The sequence below is a fragment of the Rosa rugosa genome, chromosome 3 (genome assembly GCF_958449725.1).
Source record: "Rosa rugosa chromosome 3, drRosRugo1.1, whole genome shotgun sequence".
Classification (NCBI taxonomy): Eukaryota; Viridiplantae; Streptophyta; class Magnoliopsida; order Rosales; family Rosaceae; genus Rosa; species Rosa rugosa.
Window position 1 is genome coordinate 10509626 of NC_084822.1, and position 17601 is coordinate 10527226.

General features: G+C 38.2%; 1 protein-coding gene across 4 annotated transcripts; it reads right to left on the minus strand.

The window, feature by feature from the left end:
* Window positions 1-671: 671 nt before the first annotated feature.
* LOC133741452 (uncharacterized) lies at window positions 672-3133 on the minus strand. Of its 4 annotated transcripts, none has more exons than XM_062169344.1 (4): window positions 2938-3133; window positions 2785-2822; window positions 1243-1427; window positions 672-940 (listed from the first exon to the last, which is right to left on the minus strand). In XM_062169344.1, the coding sequence occupies exons 1-4, from the start codon at window positions 3025-3027 to the stop codon at window positions 792-794; spliced, it is 462 nt and encodes a 153-aa protein (XP_062025328.1). In that variant the 5' UTR covers window positions 3028-3133; the 3' UTR covers window positions 672-791. The 4 variants fall into 4 exon arrangements, with proteins under 4 accessions (XP_062025328.1, XP_062025327.1, XP_062025325.1 ...); XM_062169343.1 differs by having other exon boundaries at window positions 672-931; window positions 2929-3133; XM_062169341.1 differs by having other exon boundaries at window positions 2929-3133.
* Window positions 3134-17601: the final 14468 nt, after the last annotated feature.

Sequence of the window (17601 nt, forward strand, 5' to 3'; positions counted from 1 at the left end):
ATGTTACAATCATGAACATGTCACTGACCATGTAACTGTCAAAGTCAGTAAGTAACTGATAATCTTCATTGCTAACCTCAAGTCACTGGCCAGGTAACTGTTAACTTCATGTCACTGATCATGTAACTATCAAAGTCACTAATGATGAACTAGCAACGTGTGTTAACCTCATGTCACAGATTATGTAACTGATCATGTAACTAACCATGTCACTTACAATGTATGTAACTGAGCATGTAACTTACAATGTATGTAACTGATCATGTCACAGATTATGTAACTGACCATGTCACTTACAATGTATGTAACTGACCATGTAACTGATCATGTAACTGACCATGTAACTTACAATGTATGTAAGACTATTACACACGTCACTAACCAAGTCACTGGCCATGTCACAGGCCAATGAAGTCATTAGCCAGCCCAAGTCCTTAATTAGTGAGGTCACTAAGCAAGTCACTGCTAATCTCAAGTCACTGGTTATGTCACTGATCATGTAACTGAAGTCACTGACCAAGTCACTGTCAATCACATGCATGTCACTTACCAAGTCCTGGCAAAGTCACTTTTTCCACTGTTATATCCATGTTATTGTTTAATAGTGTAATTGATCTTTATAGAAGGTTTCTCAATTTACGGCAGTGAAGTAAATGAATGCAAGTTGCTATCAATTTATTCAAGTATAAGCTAGTCTGGATTATAGTGATGGACAAATTAGATACACCGCTCCTGATACAAATATATACAATAATGAGATAAAAAAAAAATCTACTGATTTTAGCCTATAACTAGATCAGAGAGCTATCCTTTTCCCGAAACCAATTTTTGCTATGGCTTTGTACAAATTCAGCTGCGCTCACAAGTGTGATATTAAGCGGACTCTTTGTGCATTTTCCGAAGAGCTTATATGGCAAATTCAAGACAATCTCTGTATATGCTGGAGTAGGAGCCAAAAACACAAAATCAGAATTGTATTAGAAAAAGCATATGCATATAAAGCGTAAACCTGAACATCACAATAAAAAAGTTCATGAAAAATGTTTTGCCCTCGTGAAACAAACTCTTTCATCTAGATATCTTTGCTTATAACTATGCAAGGAAAGTTACATCTAGTGAAACCAACTCTTTGACCTAGATATCTTTGCTTATAACTATACAAAGGTCACCTGTTCATATCATCAAGATAGTTTGTTATTGACAATACTAAACAAGGAAAAACATTATACATTACAAGTATACCTTCAGGTAAGCTCATAGTTCGTAAGGCATCCTCTGCATAGAGTAGACAAGTTGGACCTTCCAGTGTATTCATGGTTGATATATTTACACTGAATCTCCAGATTTGAATGGGCCATACTACTACACTGACATTGGTTGGAAGTATGGAAACAAGATCTGCATACTTAAGCTTAACAATTACCTTGCTGCAAAAGAGAAAATTACACTTTTCAGCATGATAATAAATATCTTTACTCAAGAGGATGAATCTGTTCATGCTTACCACATTCAAAAATCAGTGTATTTATTTTGATGACTTAGAAAACAATCTATTATCACTTGACAACGGATATCAAAAGCAACAGATAGTACCATGTCTCTCAAAGAAATATATATAGAAATGGCTAGTTTATGATTTTGCAACATAGGATATTTGCGTATCAGCAACAATAACAAATTGCTAATCTCAAAATATAACCTTCATAAGGAAATGACTCAATATATAAAACCCATGTGACCTGCAATTTATATATGGCACCAAAAGAATAAAATCCTGATAGACGACTACTAACATGTTTAGTATATCAAAATTAATGAAATACTATATCGAAAGCAGGAAAAAAAAAACAAAACAAAAAAGTATAATGCAGAAAGGAAAATGTACCAACTAGCCAAAATCAGCAATGCAAACAAAATCAAGTGGTAGCTAGGTCAGGCTACAGTGAATTTCTTTAATCTGGTTCCCATATAACTCCTTGACAAGCCCGAACCTAAGTAGCATAAGTATCAAATTAAATCCTGTTCTTAACAAAAATATCTAAAATGAATAGCAGAAACCTAATAACATCATACAGAGCTCTAACACAATTCCATTACACATTGCATGCTACTTCGAGCAATTCTTTTAACTTTTCAACACTTCAATTTTACTCTGAGTTCCACAGATTCGTTCTTTCATCATTTCATGGATGTTCGGATGGCACAGGTAAGCCACCCTCCACCCAAATCTAATGGGGCAGATTTGGATTTGAACCAAATGGAATAGGACTTGGTTTAACCTAACTCATATCATAAGTTAAGGCCTGGTAAAAGCAACAGGCAATAAACAATTGTCTAGTTATAAGAAACTAATCATCCTCATTATAGATACTACCTAGCACCATACAGTAACAAAAAGAAAGTTCCAAGACGTTCAATAGCAACATCAACCCCTAAATAGAGAGACCACAAAAACATTCTTTTAGTAGTTTAACATTTAGCACCACTATAGCCTACAAGTTTCCACAAATAGAGAAAGCACAAAAACGAAGCACCACATCAATTTCAGCTCAAATACAAATAGTGATTGAAAATCAAAGAGTTCAACCTCAACCTAACCTTAGAAATAGTAAGAAATTAAAAATCAATACTACAAAAACTAAAAACGTGATCAATACAAAGCATATACACAATTCCAGCAATGCAATTGCTTCCACAGAGATCATTTTGGTGCTTCTATCACAAATAGAATTGAGCAAAATCAAATTGTACCAGGTAGACCTACTGAGATAACGACGAACTAACCATTGATAAATTGCATCAAAACCAAACAGATCGAGGTACTACAAAACCAGAAAACAAAAATAAAAATCAAAACAGAGATTTCACGATTAGAAAAGAACCAGAAGAATCAAGGTACTTCTCAAAATAGACCGGCGCGTGTATCACCTCAATCACCTGCTCGACGGCGTTCATTACGAGCGGTCCAATTCCGTCGCCGGGGATTATGTTTTGGGCACTCGGAGCTCCGTCGTTGGGTCTGGGCATGTAGGTGACCGATTGGGTTTGGGCCGTGACGCCAGGTGAAGTTTGAGCTTCGTCTTCTACCTTTTGGATTTCTAATCGGAGCTCTGGGATTTCTGATCAAAATGGATAGGAGATTTTGATCTCCGATATTTTTGAGTATAAAGCTATAAAAGTTTTTAAGAGCATAATCGGAATCAAAAAAATTGAAAACGGACCTTTTTTAACATCACTTCATTATTAATAAGGACTAAATTAGTATTACTAGTAATTCATAATGGACCTTTTTATCAAGTGGGAAACTAAGTGATCTTTTTATTATTTCATACTCTAATATGACCTTTTCCATCATTTCCCTTTAAAAAAATTACAAAAAGCGATAATAAAAAAAGAAATAAGGAAGGCTTATTAGCTTGATTAAGAGGCGTTTAATAAGAAGCAAAACTTTATAAATACCTGACTTCGTCATTTGGCGCCAAGTTCATTTCACTATAGCGCTCTCAAAAGTCTCAGAGCACCAAATAGAGAGAGAGAGAGAGAGAGAGAGAGAGAGAGAGAGAGAGAGAGAGAGAGAGAGAGAGAGAGAGAGAGAGAGAGAAACAGAGCGATTGTTCGTACAAATTTCTAGGGTTTCAATCCGAGTTCCAAAGATGCAGAAGCTAGGGTTTCTGAGCATGAGGAGCTTGGATAAGTTCAAGTCCCTCTCGAAATCTGTCTCAGGAGGACCTCCGAAGACCTTCGCCTACTCTTCGCGTTCGCCGGAGTCGACCTCGTCGGGAAGTTTCGCAAACTTGAAGCTCACCGCAGGTTCGTACTGATCAGAATTTCTCGGTTTCCTAGTTGATTTCATCAGTGATTTTGAATTTCTGTGACGATTTCTTGATCGTTCTCTTCGTTTGCAGATAAATTAGTGAAAGAGCAAGCTTCTATGAAAACAGATCTGGAAATGGCGGTACTCTCTCTCTCTTTGTATTTGTATCTATATATCTCTGTCTCTTCTGTACGGTGTGCCTGTGAGTGAGCAAGCGAGTGTGATTGTGTCAAATGTGAGTTTGGATTTGTGTTTTACTCTGTGCCTCAATTTGTTAGGGTTCGGTTCAATTTCATTACAATGTAGATGTTTTGTATCTCTTTCTTGAAATTCAAAGGTATTTGAAAAAGTAATTTACTTGCAAACGGGCTTCGACGAAACCGAGCTCTAACTCTTTGACACATCTCTCAATTGCAAACGTCACACACTTGTCAATCTTGTCCTTGTCGTCTCCGGCGAGACTGTATGTGATTCGAAGCCTCAGCTTCTCTAAGCTCCTCTGTTTCTGGCACCGTATCAAGCAATTCTCCAAGAATTGGAGGAATCTTCAGAACTTGGCAGGGTCGTCGGAATCGGAGGGGTCGCCCTCGTCGAAATAGATTGTAGGGAATGAAGGCCACAGCACCGCCCACTGCTTCGAAACCGCGGTTGCCTGAGCGGCGAGTTTGATGGGAAGGAAGGAGAGGATTTGTTCAATGACGCTGTCGGGTAAGTAAGGAATTGTGGTGGCGGAGGTGGTGGCGGTGAGGGTGGCGATCGAGCGACTCCGATCGTTGTCGGTTTTGAGTCGTTTGAATTTTGGGGAAATCATTTTTGCGTTGTTCTGGCGGAAGTAGAGAATGGTCGATATTTATAGGAAGTGGGAATTTCACCGCGGAAATATCTCGATAGATCTATACAAGTCTGAGTTTCTCGGGAGAAGTTTGGGTGGGAAATTTAAGGGAGTGTTTGGATCACTCTTGCTTCTCTCTGAAATTTGATGGAAAGCAAATTGAGTTTTGTAAAATTGAAGGAAAATCTTTGAATCAAGCTAAAACATAAATATTTTTTTCATCTGTAAGTAAGTGAGGTTGAGTAAACTTTTAGGCCTCATTTGGTTGCCGGAAAGGAAATTGGTTCCTTGGTCTTTCACTCTTTCCCATGATGGGAAAGTAAATTTCTCACTAGTTTCCCTGCCAATGTTTGGAAACACTGGGAAAGTAATGGGAAAATGTATTTTACTTTCCTTTCCAATGTTTGGTTTGTGCATGAATAGGAAAGTAGATAACATCAATTTTTCAATAATATCCTTATTATCAAAACATAAACAATTCAAGATTCAAAAGTTTCATGGATAATTTGGTAATAACAACAATTAAAATCATCTTTAGAGTAGGTAATTAATGCAGAGAAAGTATGAGAGAAAATGAATCCCATGGGGTGTGGGAGGATCCATTTCCCCCCATATTTTCCCTTCATGCAGGAAAATTGTCCCTTTCCTTGGGTGTGCCAAACACAGGAAATGATCAACTTTCCTTTCCCAACCTTTTCATTCCGCGAACCAAACGAGACCTTCGTTCCTTGAATTTCCATAATAAATGAGTGAAATGACAGATATGAGATTGAGTAAACTTTTAATTCCTTGAATTTCCATAACAAATGAGTGAAACGACATAATGAACTATAATGATGCATAGTCATTCGAAGAAGTCAGATTAGTACTCAAAGTTAAACAAAATATTACTTGGCTATTTGGGCGCGAATTGGCACGCCTATGCATTGACCATTCACCTGAAAGTCCCTCGGTTGTCTGAACTTGGCCAAGACAATTTTGAGACAAAGAAGATGTTATGACTATCCTGTAGAATAAGTTTAATCTTATTGTCTTGAGACATCATTAAACCACATTAATTCTTGGCGTTCAAGTACTTAAAATACTTTTATTTGGTGGTGAGTTGTGTATTCTACTTGATTTCCTAACAAAAACTTATCACTATACCCCGAACCCCTCAAAAGCTCTCATGCGGATTAATTTTTATATACTTCTTATCCTTTTTTTTTCTTTTAAGAAAGAAACGTACGTTACAATTTTATTCAAAAAAGAACATAGGTTCGATTACGTACACTCCTCCTTTAGGAGATCAACTAAAATAGGTGTGGAGAATGAAATAAAGTAAAGACTGAAGGACTATGTAAAACACATTTAGATTACTAATGAGTCATTTCATTGACCTTCTGGTAAAGATGATGGAACGAAGATCCTGAAAGCTCCTAGAGATGTCTACAAATATCTTTACAAACATGCCCCAAACATGACTCATAAGAGTCAGTACAGGAAGATAATGCTATTGATGCCCAAAAAAGCACTAGACATGCCGTACGCACATTTCAACCTTAAAGGAAATATAAATGCAAACTACATTTGGAACGCATGTGGACCCAAGTCCACATATCGAACCGTCATGCCACGCATGTGGACCCAAGTCACAACTACACTCTTGGGCCTTGCAGAAGTGGGTGTGATGTGGAAGGTTATGAAAACACATAATACTCGTTTATTGATTTAGTGTCGTTGGTGATTTCAGTCTTGGGCCCGAAATCCAAGCTCGATGACTTAAATCAAGAACGAAATGGTGATTATGAGAGTTGGCCAACCTCTCCTTTGAAACCCAAAGCCCATATCAGAAAAGCCCAACTTCCCTTATTTTTTTTCTTCTTTTTCATTTCTGCCTCATCTCTTTTCCTCGCAGCAACCTAATATCTTACATTCCTCCACGCAACAATCTAATACTTAAAGAGCTAGCCAAAATCCCTAAGTACGACTTATTCTCTCTGTTTGTCACGCCTCGATCCCAAATTCGTAGAGATCATCGAGTCTTTGACAACCATTTACAACTCAAGAGACAGTAAAAGAAGGTAAAAGAATAAGCACTTCTTAGTAAAAAAAAAAAAACATGGCATTTTATATAAACCACTCCAAAGAAACATATTACATATATACAATAGTACAAATGTACAAGAGTTTACATATATACAAGAGTTGAACTATATAGAAACATGATCAAAACCCTTACAGCAAGGGATAATGCCCAGTGGCACCAAAACATCAAAACTAAAGAAGGAAGTTTACAAAGACAGAACTCTTAACACTCAGGCACTCTTTTCACAACCCTGCTACCCAAGTATCTGCAAAGAAACAAAAAAAAATAAAAAATAAAGGAGGCATGAGCAACTAAAGCTCAGTGAGTAGCTAAACAAAAAAAAAATGAAAACGTAAAGACTAACAATCAGTACTCCAAATGAAAAGTAAACAACACCAGAATTTATCACCCAAGTCATGATCAACCCACTGGTATTAATCACAGAAAAATCTGAACTCCAACAAAACCAGTTGCCACAACAAACTCAAACATGAAAATAATCAGGCTTCCAAAGCCTCCGAGCTACCACAGCTCAATGACCGTGCCACTAATCATGGTCACGTCATATGTAATGTGCACATTGCCAACACCACTCTCTTGTTGACTAGAGGATTCGAAAACACAATTAATTTTAAGGTAATTCTCAAATCATGATCCATAACAATTGCAGCACAATAAAACCAACAAATTCACAATTCGAAACACATACTGAGTTGATGACTAACCGAACATATAATCAAAATCCAAAACCTAATACTCCAAAGTAAAAATCAATAAGGAGATTAACAAAGTAAAGAAAACAGATAAAGGATACCACAAAGTAGAAACATGAAACCCTCTCTTCAATCCCCAGTCTCAAAGAAAAGAAATCTGGAACTTGTAAAACCATAACTACATGCTCACAAACACAAGCACATCAACTCGATAACAATCATAAAAGACCAAAACTTACCTTCAGCAATCATAGGCATGGATTCCATCTTCTGCAGCTGCAACCTCGATCACTGAATATGGCCTTCTGTTACTTACCAACTTGCTTCTCAATGGACAGAACTTATGCAATTAACGTGGTGGTAACAGGGACCAAGTTCATCTATTTATATAGGATAGTTAACCCTTAGATTAGGTAATTCTTAAGGGACAAGTCTCCTAATTAGAATCCTAATGTATCACAATCTTGTAGCCTTTCTTGTAGACTAAGCAATGGATTACTATCCTTAATGAATTGATACACTGCTTCATTAAGTTACTAGTATTGATTTACAGCTTGTATCCATGTTAAACTAGGATTGATATTAAGCTAATCATCATATACATTATGATAACATGTGACAAGTCCATACTTGATTCTAACAGAACTATGTAGTACCCTCCCCAAATCAGTTTCTCGATGGGAACCAAAAGCGAAAAAGAAAAGAAGTCAAAGGCAAAACGGTGGAAGGGATAGAATTTAGGCTAGGTGGCCTTCTAGGTTTCAAACACGTCATCTCAACACCCATTGATGCTAAGCAAACAAACATAAAGTTAATTTAATTAACAATCTCTATCAATAACAAAGAATAAAGAGAACAAGATAAAGTTACCCAACTGACAAGATAAAAGAACTCATTCTAAAAACAACCATAGGTAAAGAAAAAATAAAATAAAGGGTGGTTGTAGTTGGACTTCTAAATTTGCTATTTGGACCTCGCATACTTAGTACACCTCTAATTGACTTTTTAGAATACTTAAAAGGCTAAGGGCATCTCCAACAGACTAGCTATTTCAACAAAAAGTTAAAAATTTGGCTAATTTGAGATAGTTTAGCACTCCAGCAGAATAGCTATATGAAAGTCAAATTTGGCTTTTGCTAAAATCTCTAGCTAAATTTAGCTAGGGAGGAGAGAGAAAATAACAAAAAGCTAAACACTCCACGTTCTATTTTTTTAGTTTAGCTAACACTGCTGGAGGAAAAGCTGGAAATTTACTACCTAAATTTAACTTTTAGATGATTTAGCTAAAAAAATAGCTTTTACTGTTGGAGATGTTCTAAGTAGACCACCTTATTTTTACCAAAACACCCTTGAACATAAGATACAACAATATGTAACTCTACTTTTTATCTCTTTCTTCAACATGAGAAGAAGAATGAATCAAAATCACATGATATTGCTCTCTTATGAGTAGGTCTCTCCTCCACCAAAATTAATCAGAGGTTCTCGATCTTGATATGTTGCTGGAATCCTTTTGAATTTGCTAAAAGAAGGAATTTCAAGGGTTTTGGGTTGGAATATCGAGTAATAACTATATCATATACTCAATTAATTTAGTTTAAGGAAATTTCAAATCAGATTGTTTTGAATTTATTTTTGTACTAAATGATGGGTCATGTATAGAAATTATTGTTTTTACTTAATTATTTTAGGTAAATTTTAAAACTATATGTCAATATAAGGAAATTCCGGAAAAATAAAAAATAAAAAATCAATTTAATTGAATGTTATATTTAGGGAGGTAATTTAAGAAAAGTTTTTTTTTTTTTTTTTTTTTTTTTAGTTTTCTCTCTTTGTCCTTATTTGTCTTTTCATATGACTTGACAAAGTATATTAATAATTGAAAAAAGTTGGAGGTCCAAATATCAAATTTGGAGGTTCAACTAGAATCACTCTAAAATAAAAGAAGATAAAAAATGAAAAAAAAAAAATTCAGTTTCAGGATTTCACACTGTTAATCATTGATAGAGAAACTTCATGATCAGTTAAGGGAATCGTTCCCTCTTTAGAATTTCAACTTTCGATATACCTCGTCCACCTTGTTCCTTGTTTTCTATCACTGCGATGATTTCTACTACAGTATATGTCGACAATTGCTGTAGCAACCTTCACTTTCTCCCAAACCCTTATCTCTCAAGTGAGCACCTATTTTCCTGATTTTTGGGACATAAATTGAGTATCGATTGAGGAGGAAAGGTTTTATCCAGAAAATCAAATGCTCTGAGTCACCACAACACCCTCCAACCAAGCCTATAAAAATGGAGATTTGAGACTAGGATAGGCATCAGGTAACATCCAGCACAATCCAGCAATACCCATAAACAATCAATCCTTCAAGCCTTCAAGCATAAACCCAGTTCTCAATCTCTTTTCCAAACTCTCCTTCAAACCAAGTTCCCAGAAACCCAAATCCAAGAACCCCCAAATTCTCTCACCGCAATGTGTTTCTAGCTCCCACACCATACTTCACGCTGTCAAGCCCTATTCATGATCTAAATCACTTACGAAGTCCTCCCACTAATCGAATTATTGGGTTGATTTTGGCCTAATCACTGTTTAATTCAAAAAGAACCCTCACAAATGCATGAAAACCAACCCAAGGCAGTATGACGTACTCAAATCTATCATGCCCAAGACATACTCAATAGCAAACTGACATGGCAATCTTCCTACTAAAGCCTTCACCCGTATAGGGTAATAAACATGTTGGATATATAGTCAAAGAACAACCCACAAGAAAGGAGCCCTCGTGATCTCTAGCTATCACTCAAATCCTCCCAACTCTAGCTAGTAACCTCATCAAACGCACCATCCAATGTAATGCTACACCATCCCACATGCAGGAGACATACCCATCGTGTACGAGTCCTAGTTCCTTTTGAGTGTCGAGTATTGGCTCAACCATAAGTGTCCAGCCATGCAAAAACATGGAAGCAACTTCCACAAGATTAGACCTTTTCAATTTTTGCGGTGGGAATTCAGTTTCCTATTTTGTACACAATTTAAAATTCCGATGCTTTATTTTTTCATTGGTTTTCCATTACTTGTAGACTTGTACTTCAACCTTATTTTCTTACCCCTTGAGGATTCTAGCATTATAAAACTAGAGGTTATGACTCTTCATCTTTCACAAACTCCTCAGCATCTACTATGGCAAGGAAAATAAACATTTGCAGAAAAACCGAAAGAGCAGTAAAAAGTTCAAGAGGGAGATCATAGCCAAAGCGTCACGCCTAAGAACAAAAGAGTACCTTACTTACCTGAAATTGTTGTCTATGAAATCCTCCAACGCATTCCTACTCGACTTGCTGTCAGGTTGTGCATTCTTTCAAAACAATGGATAAATGTATGGTGTTCGATCCCTGTTTTAGATTTTGATGAGGGTGACTCATATTTTGCATGATGGCATTCTCAGCGAACGGATAAAGTTCATCAGATTTATGAATGGGTGCTTGAAATTCCGCCAGAAAGACAAGGTCCTAGATAAGTCTAGGCTTCATGTGAGATAGGGTGGAGGAGTTATGATTATAGACAGGTGTCTGAATTTTGCTGTTGAGAGAATGATCAAAGAGTGAGATATCAGCCTTCGAAGAAAACCTCAGGTCGAGTACAGCTTATCTCATACCATTTTTACTGCAAAATATTTAGCTACTTTAAATTTGGAGAATGTTAAAATAATTAACATTGATGGTGCTATAAGCCTTCCTTCTTTGGAGACTGTGCATCTCAGAGTTGTACGCTTTGGTTACAGGGAGGTTTTTTCCCACTTCTTAAGAGAATGCCCTTCCATTAAGTACTTAGTACTCACTTCATGTTCTTTTGCTCTCTCACACCGGACAATTAAGGTTTCGAGTTGCAGTCTTGAATCCTTCTGATGGTGCAATTTGGCTCTATTACAGTTTTGCAGTTTTGCTGATAGTCTTCTGTATAGCTAGTTGGTTACTGTTGTTAAATTTTGTCTGATGGCCATGTACTTCTCTTGGTTTTGATCTGTGTCCTTTAATTTCTTTATCTGATATTTGGCGATACAGATCGATAGGCTTACATGGCTAAAAATATGTAGTGTAGATGTTAAAGCACTAGAGCACAATATATAGTAGCTAGCATATACAAGTATAAATTGAATTCAAATCTATCATTCCCCACAAGTTGGTCTATGATAATCATTAATGTTGGAAAATAATTAAGGATTGAAACACAAACTTACCAATTAAGGGCCTCTGTAAGGTTGTAAGGCTCACCTTGAAGTGGGAAAAGCCTTTGTAAGGTTGTAAGGCTCAATGGGAAAAGCCTTTGAATAGAATACCTCACCTCAAAGTGTTTTGTGATCTTTCTATCTCGATGATCAGCAGGTATTCTACGAACTATGTAATGTCCTTGAATGTCTCAACAGAAGTATAGATGCGTTTCTCTTGATCATTTTTTTTTGGGGGGGGGGGGGGGGGGGGGGGGGGGGCAAAGTGATATATTTGGTTAATTGAAAAATTCATGCGCCACTTCTAAAGTTTATATAACATCTTCATAAAGCTAGAGAAGTTCCTCTATTATTCGAGGCATCATACATATGATGAAAGGTTTCGTAGCAAAAAAAATGCAATCTAAACTCCACAAATCCACAGCATGATGAATCCCCCGTATTGTACTCAGTAGAGTGTACTTACATGAGCATTTGCCTAAGCATAATTAGCTACAATGAGCCACGCTCATACTGCCGCCAGCGGCACCAGCAACTATCGAGGGTGTGACCTACGGAAACACAACCAAACAGGCTATCACCTGAGCTCCGGCTCATCCCGAGATCACTGCTGACGCGCCGCCACATGCCGCGCCAAGATCACCTCGCTGAAGCATCAGAAGCTGGGGACTGAAGCATATCAGTCCCACATCGAAAACAAGGAAGAGATCAGTCTCTTCCCCACCTATAAAAGGTCCACTCCTCTCTCCACACTAATTACGCAATTACTACTTACCTAACATTATTATGTCAACACAAATACATTGACTGACTTAGGGTCGGAGAAGAGAAGACCGCCAACCGCGGTCTCCCTCTGACACCCTTTGTATTTTATTTGACAAATAGCGGAAGCAACAAGAAAATCACAAGTAGCGGTTCACCTCTCGAACCCGCGTTAATCAAGGTTCGGCTACCGCTGAATCTTAGACATTAACATAGAGAATCTCAAAATTTCAGGCAGTCGATACCACAGGACTACTACTTGACTTGTCAAAGGCAGCTAGCACAATTTTATATCAAGCTTCTGCCATTGTCAATATAAGTAATTTTGAAGACCATCAGCCTATATGTTTCATGCTAATGTATTTTAGTAACCTCAAGTAGGCATTCTCTTCCAGAAGTGCATGGAGGGAACTCAAATATTCTAATTTACTACAAATCACGATAATGCTTTCTGTTCTCTATACCCACGCCACATCTGTGATGCCCCGGAAATTCGTAATTATTTTCCGAGGAATTTCTGGAATCTAATTTATGGTTGTTGGACGGTTTCGTGGCTCGTGGATAGAGCGGAAGTGTTTCGGGCGAATAATTATTTGAAGAATATGACTTTAGGGGTGGCGCAAAGGTTGACTTTTTATTCGTTGGGATTCTCCGAAAACTTCCTTCATGAAAGTCGTAGAGCGCGTCGATACGAGTTCGTGGACATGTGGAACGCGAGAATCGGAGTTTGTATGAGAAAGTTATGAGCGTTTGAAGTTTTGGGAAAGTTCTATAAATAGGAGTTTCCATTTTCGGAAACTTACTATTTCCATTTTCACATTTACCATTTCTGGAAATCAGAAATCCTCCGTTATCTCTCCTCACCCGCGTCTGACCTGACCCGAACCCGGTGATCCGTCCCTGTTTTTCCGGCGATCTCCGACGACCTCTAGCCTTGAAACCTGCACAGAATGATTCGCCTCTCTCGTGCGGTCGTCTCTATGGCAGCCTCTTGCGGCGATTCGTGGTGGAGGAAGTGCAGCAAGGCGGTGCAGTTTGAGGATTTCGGACCCGGTCGGAAATCCTTGTTCCGACGTCGGCGAGGCTTCAAGTCTTCTTGGTTGAGCTCAGAGCAGCCTCCTTGATCGATCATTGGTGGTTGTTTGGATCGATTTACGTGGAAGTTGGTTCAACTCGGATTGAACAATAATCCACGGCTTGTGAGGTAGTTTTCGATCCTTTATGCTTGTTTTCTGACTTCGAGCTAGTTATGAAAATTCACAAGCATGCTTAGATGAAGCTTTTTGATGTTGGGAGTTTTGTGAAATAATGAGTTTTTGGCTGGCGGCGGTGCGCCACAGCCTGTGGCGGCGTTCCTATGGTGTTCCGGCCATGTAAGGGACTGTTTCTGGTATTATATATGTTCTACTCGTTGATACGAGCGTTTCGATATATAATATGCAAATTTTGGAGTTCAAATGGAATTGTTATGATTTTTACGGTTTCATATCGGTGAATTTATTCTATCCGTGAGGATTCGAGCGTCCGATCGACTTGTGGTTTGGTCATATCGATCGTGGATGTATTCCGGAGACTTTGGGAGGTCTCGGATGTGGTTTCGCCTCGATTGGCGCCACTTTGGGGATTTTAGTTCAAAACAGGGGTTTCGAACTTAAATCGTTTGTGAATCGTTACTAAGTTGAAACCATATGTGATTAGGTACTTGTGAAGTATTCTTGGACGGTTGTTTTGTGGTTTGGCTGCTTTGTTCTGTATTGAAGACGCAACAGGAGTTTCGAGGTGAGTAATCTCACAATGTTCAATTATGAACGGATTTAATTGGTTGATTTTGATTAGCTTTCGAAATGAACTATAGTTGGTATTAGTGGTATTCCTGAGTGAATGACTACGTATATATATATATTTACGTGAAATATATATGTTTTGGTGGGTTGTGGATTGATGAAACAAAATGCATGAATTGATGCGTTTTATTGTTTTGGGTTGTGGCTTTTCGGAAAACAAATGGTGGGAAATGGTATTTCTATTGTTTTGAAAAGTGTTTAAGGATGTGAGAGTCACAGGTTGTGATTTCTCCTTTTGATTTGATTTAATGTTTTGATCCGACTACCGGTGGTCTGAGGATGTGAGAGTCACAGGTTGTGATTTCTCCTTTTGATTTGATTTAACGTTTTGATCTGACGACCGGTGGTTTGAGGATGTGAGAGTCACAGGTTGTGATTTCTCCGTTTGATTTGATTTGACATTTGGGGTCTGGTGCGACTCGTTTAATGTTTTGATCTGAAGGTCAGGTTGGCCTAAGGATCCGGGGTTGCAGGTTGCATCCTCAGGCAATGTATATCGTAAGATTGAACCTTGGCCGAGGTGACAGGTTACGATATATTCAGTTAGAGCTCTAGTCTGTCTGCCATGGTACCTCATGGATCTAAGTAGGTTACTTACGATTACTGGGTACGTATTTTGTCCAGGTTGGACTAAAAGAATCATATGCTATTGTTAGGTTAACGATAGGTATGATTGATGTGCGTATGTGTTTTGTCCAGGTTGGACCGATTTGATGTGTTTTGTCCAGGTTGGACCGATTTGATGTGTTTTGTCCAGGTTGGACCGATTTGATGTGTTTTGTCCAGGTTAGACCGATTTGTGTTTTGTCCAGGTTGGACCGATTTGTTGTTTTATCCAGGTTGGATCGATTTATCATATTTGAATCGTTAGGTTAACGATTTATATGATTTTGTCACGGTGTGACTTTCGTGGTTTTCTTTTGGGAAAAGAGTATTGTTTTGGGAAGCATGGTATGTTTTCCTTATTCTCGAGTCGAAAGGTTTTCCTCGTGTTTGGCGTGAGTTGTGCGGGCTTTTATCCCGTGATTTGGTGTGAGTTGTTTTGAGTTACTCATACGGGCTTGCAAAAGCTTACCGAGTTTGTTGTGTGACAACCCGGTGCACTATTCAAACGGTGTAGGTGTTAATCCTGCAGGTCAGGGTAATCGTGGCTAAAGCTGAGGTAGCTTGTTGGCAGCAGAACAGGTAGGAAGCAAATTTGGTTGGCTTTGCCATTGTTCTGACTTCCGCTATGTAGTAAACTCTGAGGAGCTTTTACGTTTTATCTTGTTGTTGACAATTTAATTCGTAAGCTTATGTAATATATGACTCTGTGGGCGGGTCAATATTGACATTGTGGGTTCAGGGCATCAATATGTATGTAGTTTGAAAGGGAAAAAGTTTCTAGGTATTTTGTATTGATGGCTGAACGATCACGCATATATAATTATGGGGTTATATATCGATTTTTAATTGTGTTAAAAATCAGGGGCGTGACAACATCTTCCCAGATGATTTTTTTTTTTTTTATTGATTGAGGTCACACGATTTCTCAACGGGTGGTTCTAGTGGGAACTCCTAATTTGCTCTTTGGACCTCCCATCTCAATTTTTTTCAACGAACTTCCTATTTTGTCCTTATTTGTATTTTACTTTTTTTATACCTTCTACTATGATATGCGCAGTTCCTTTGAACATCAATTTTTTTTATCTTTGTCTGGTAAGAAACTATATACACAAAAACCCACAAAAAATTATGGGTTCTTGCATAATTTAAAACCACCTGCACATCTCAAGTGATATAATATGCTCTTTACTCATTCTTCTTTTCTTCTTTAATTTCTCATGGCTACGAAGTTATGAAGTGCATCACAAATTTTGAATAAAAATAAATAAATAAAAACTCTATGATTCATATTTGTCAATTGGCTAAGAACAATTGCGAAGGGAGAGAGTGTTCCTAGAATATTGACTCTTGACTTTCAATGGTATTCATTCTATTCAGTTTTTTATTTATTATAAATTATAAAAGAGGGGTAAAATAGGAATTAAATTTTGACAAAAATTTAGATAGGTCCAAATAGCAAATTAGGAGGTCTGAATAGAACCACCCTTTCTCAAAAGTTTCTTAGGTCCAGAGACTAATTCATGCTGAGGGGATCATGTCAAAACGCTTCCTCCCCTTGACCACCAAGAATAAATTGGGATTTAACTCTAATCAGTGTCGGCGGGATTCGAACCCGGGTGTGGGGGTTCCACACCTGGAGGCTCTTACCAACTCGACCACCTGTGGTGATTCTTCCTAGATGATTTAGAAACGAATTGTTCAACACTATCAATTAATGAACCAATTAAGAATGTCTATTTTCTTACTAAAAATAACAGTCGCACACGTACTACAAAATTTGCAATATTATGATTGAACAGCTTACATTTCCTAGGCCTAAAGCATATAGCAAAAATCTGTAAAAGCAACTCCAACAACTTGTCCATATTTAAATTTTCCTCTACTTTAGGAAAGAATGAGCCTTTTTTGCTCCAACAGATTCCCTATACATATCCCCATTTTAGGGATAGTGATGAAAGAGAATACAAAATTCTCTAAATTTACAGCAATCTTTAAAATTTTAGGGAAGAATTATGGAAACTGTAAAAGAGGGACTCTGTTAGAGTTGCTCTAATTGTGCTATCAGTCCCTTGCTTCTTCAATTATATTGACCCTCAATTGCTAAACAAGGCTCATTTAATAAGGATAACAGGGATGTGGCTTTTCAGAGTGACCTTGGAGGAAACCTAGGGTTTCATACGTCGGCAGCGGTGAACTCACATTCCCCAGACCAAGCATCGATGAGGCTCTAACAAGAGGATGGTGAGGTGACGAGCACGACAACGGCGCAAGCGCGGTGAGAGATGCGATCAGTGACAGATGCATTGTTTAATCAAGGTGGTAGCTTCGTTCAGGGTAGTCTTAAGGAGGCTTGAGGAGGGATCTGTGGTTCTCGAAGGCGGTCAGTGGTGGCTCTAAGGCGGAGTCTTTGGTCCGTAATCAGGTCATAGAGGAGACATCAGGGCACCTTTCGGGTCAGGCCAGGAGCTTCTTTTTAGACCACGACGATAGTGGAGGGTAGAGGCCGGCTGTTTGAAGAGTGACAAAGTGCTACCCCTAGTGGCTCCGATCCGATCGTTCTAAAGGAAGAGGGGAAGGAGATGGGTTATGGGACACTGGGCCTCAGTTTGACAGGGCTGCAGCCTTGTTGCCTGGCTGGGCTGGCCCATTTTCTTTTCCTTTTTTCTTTTAGGCCTGGTTTGGTTTGGGCTATTAGAGAGTGGCAAGGTTTATGATTTTTGTTGCTTTG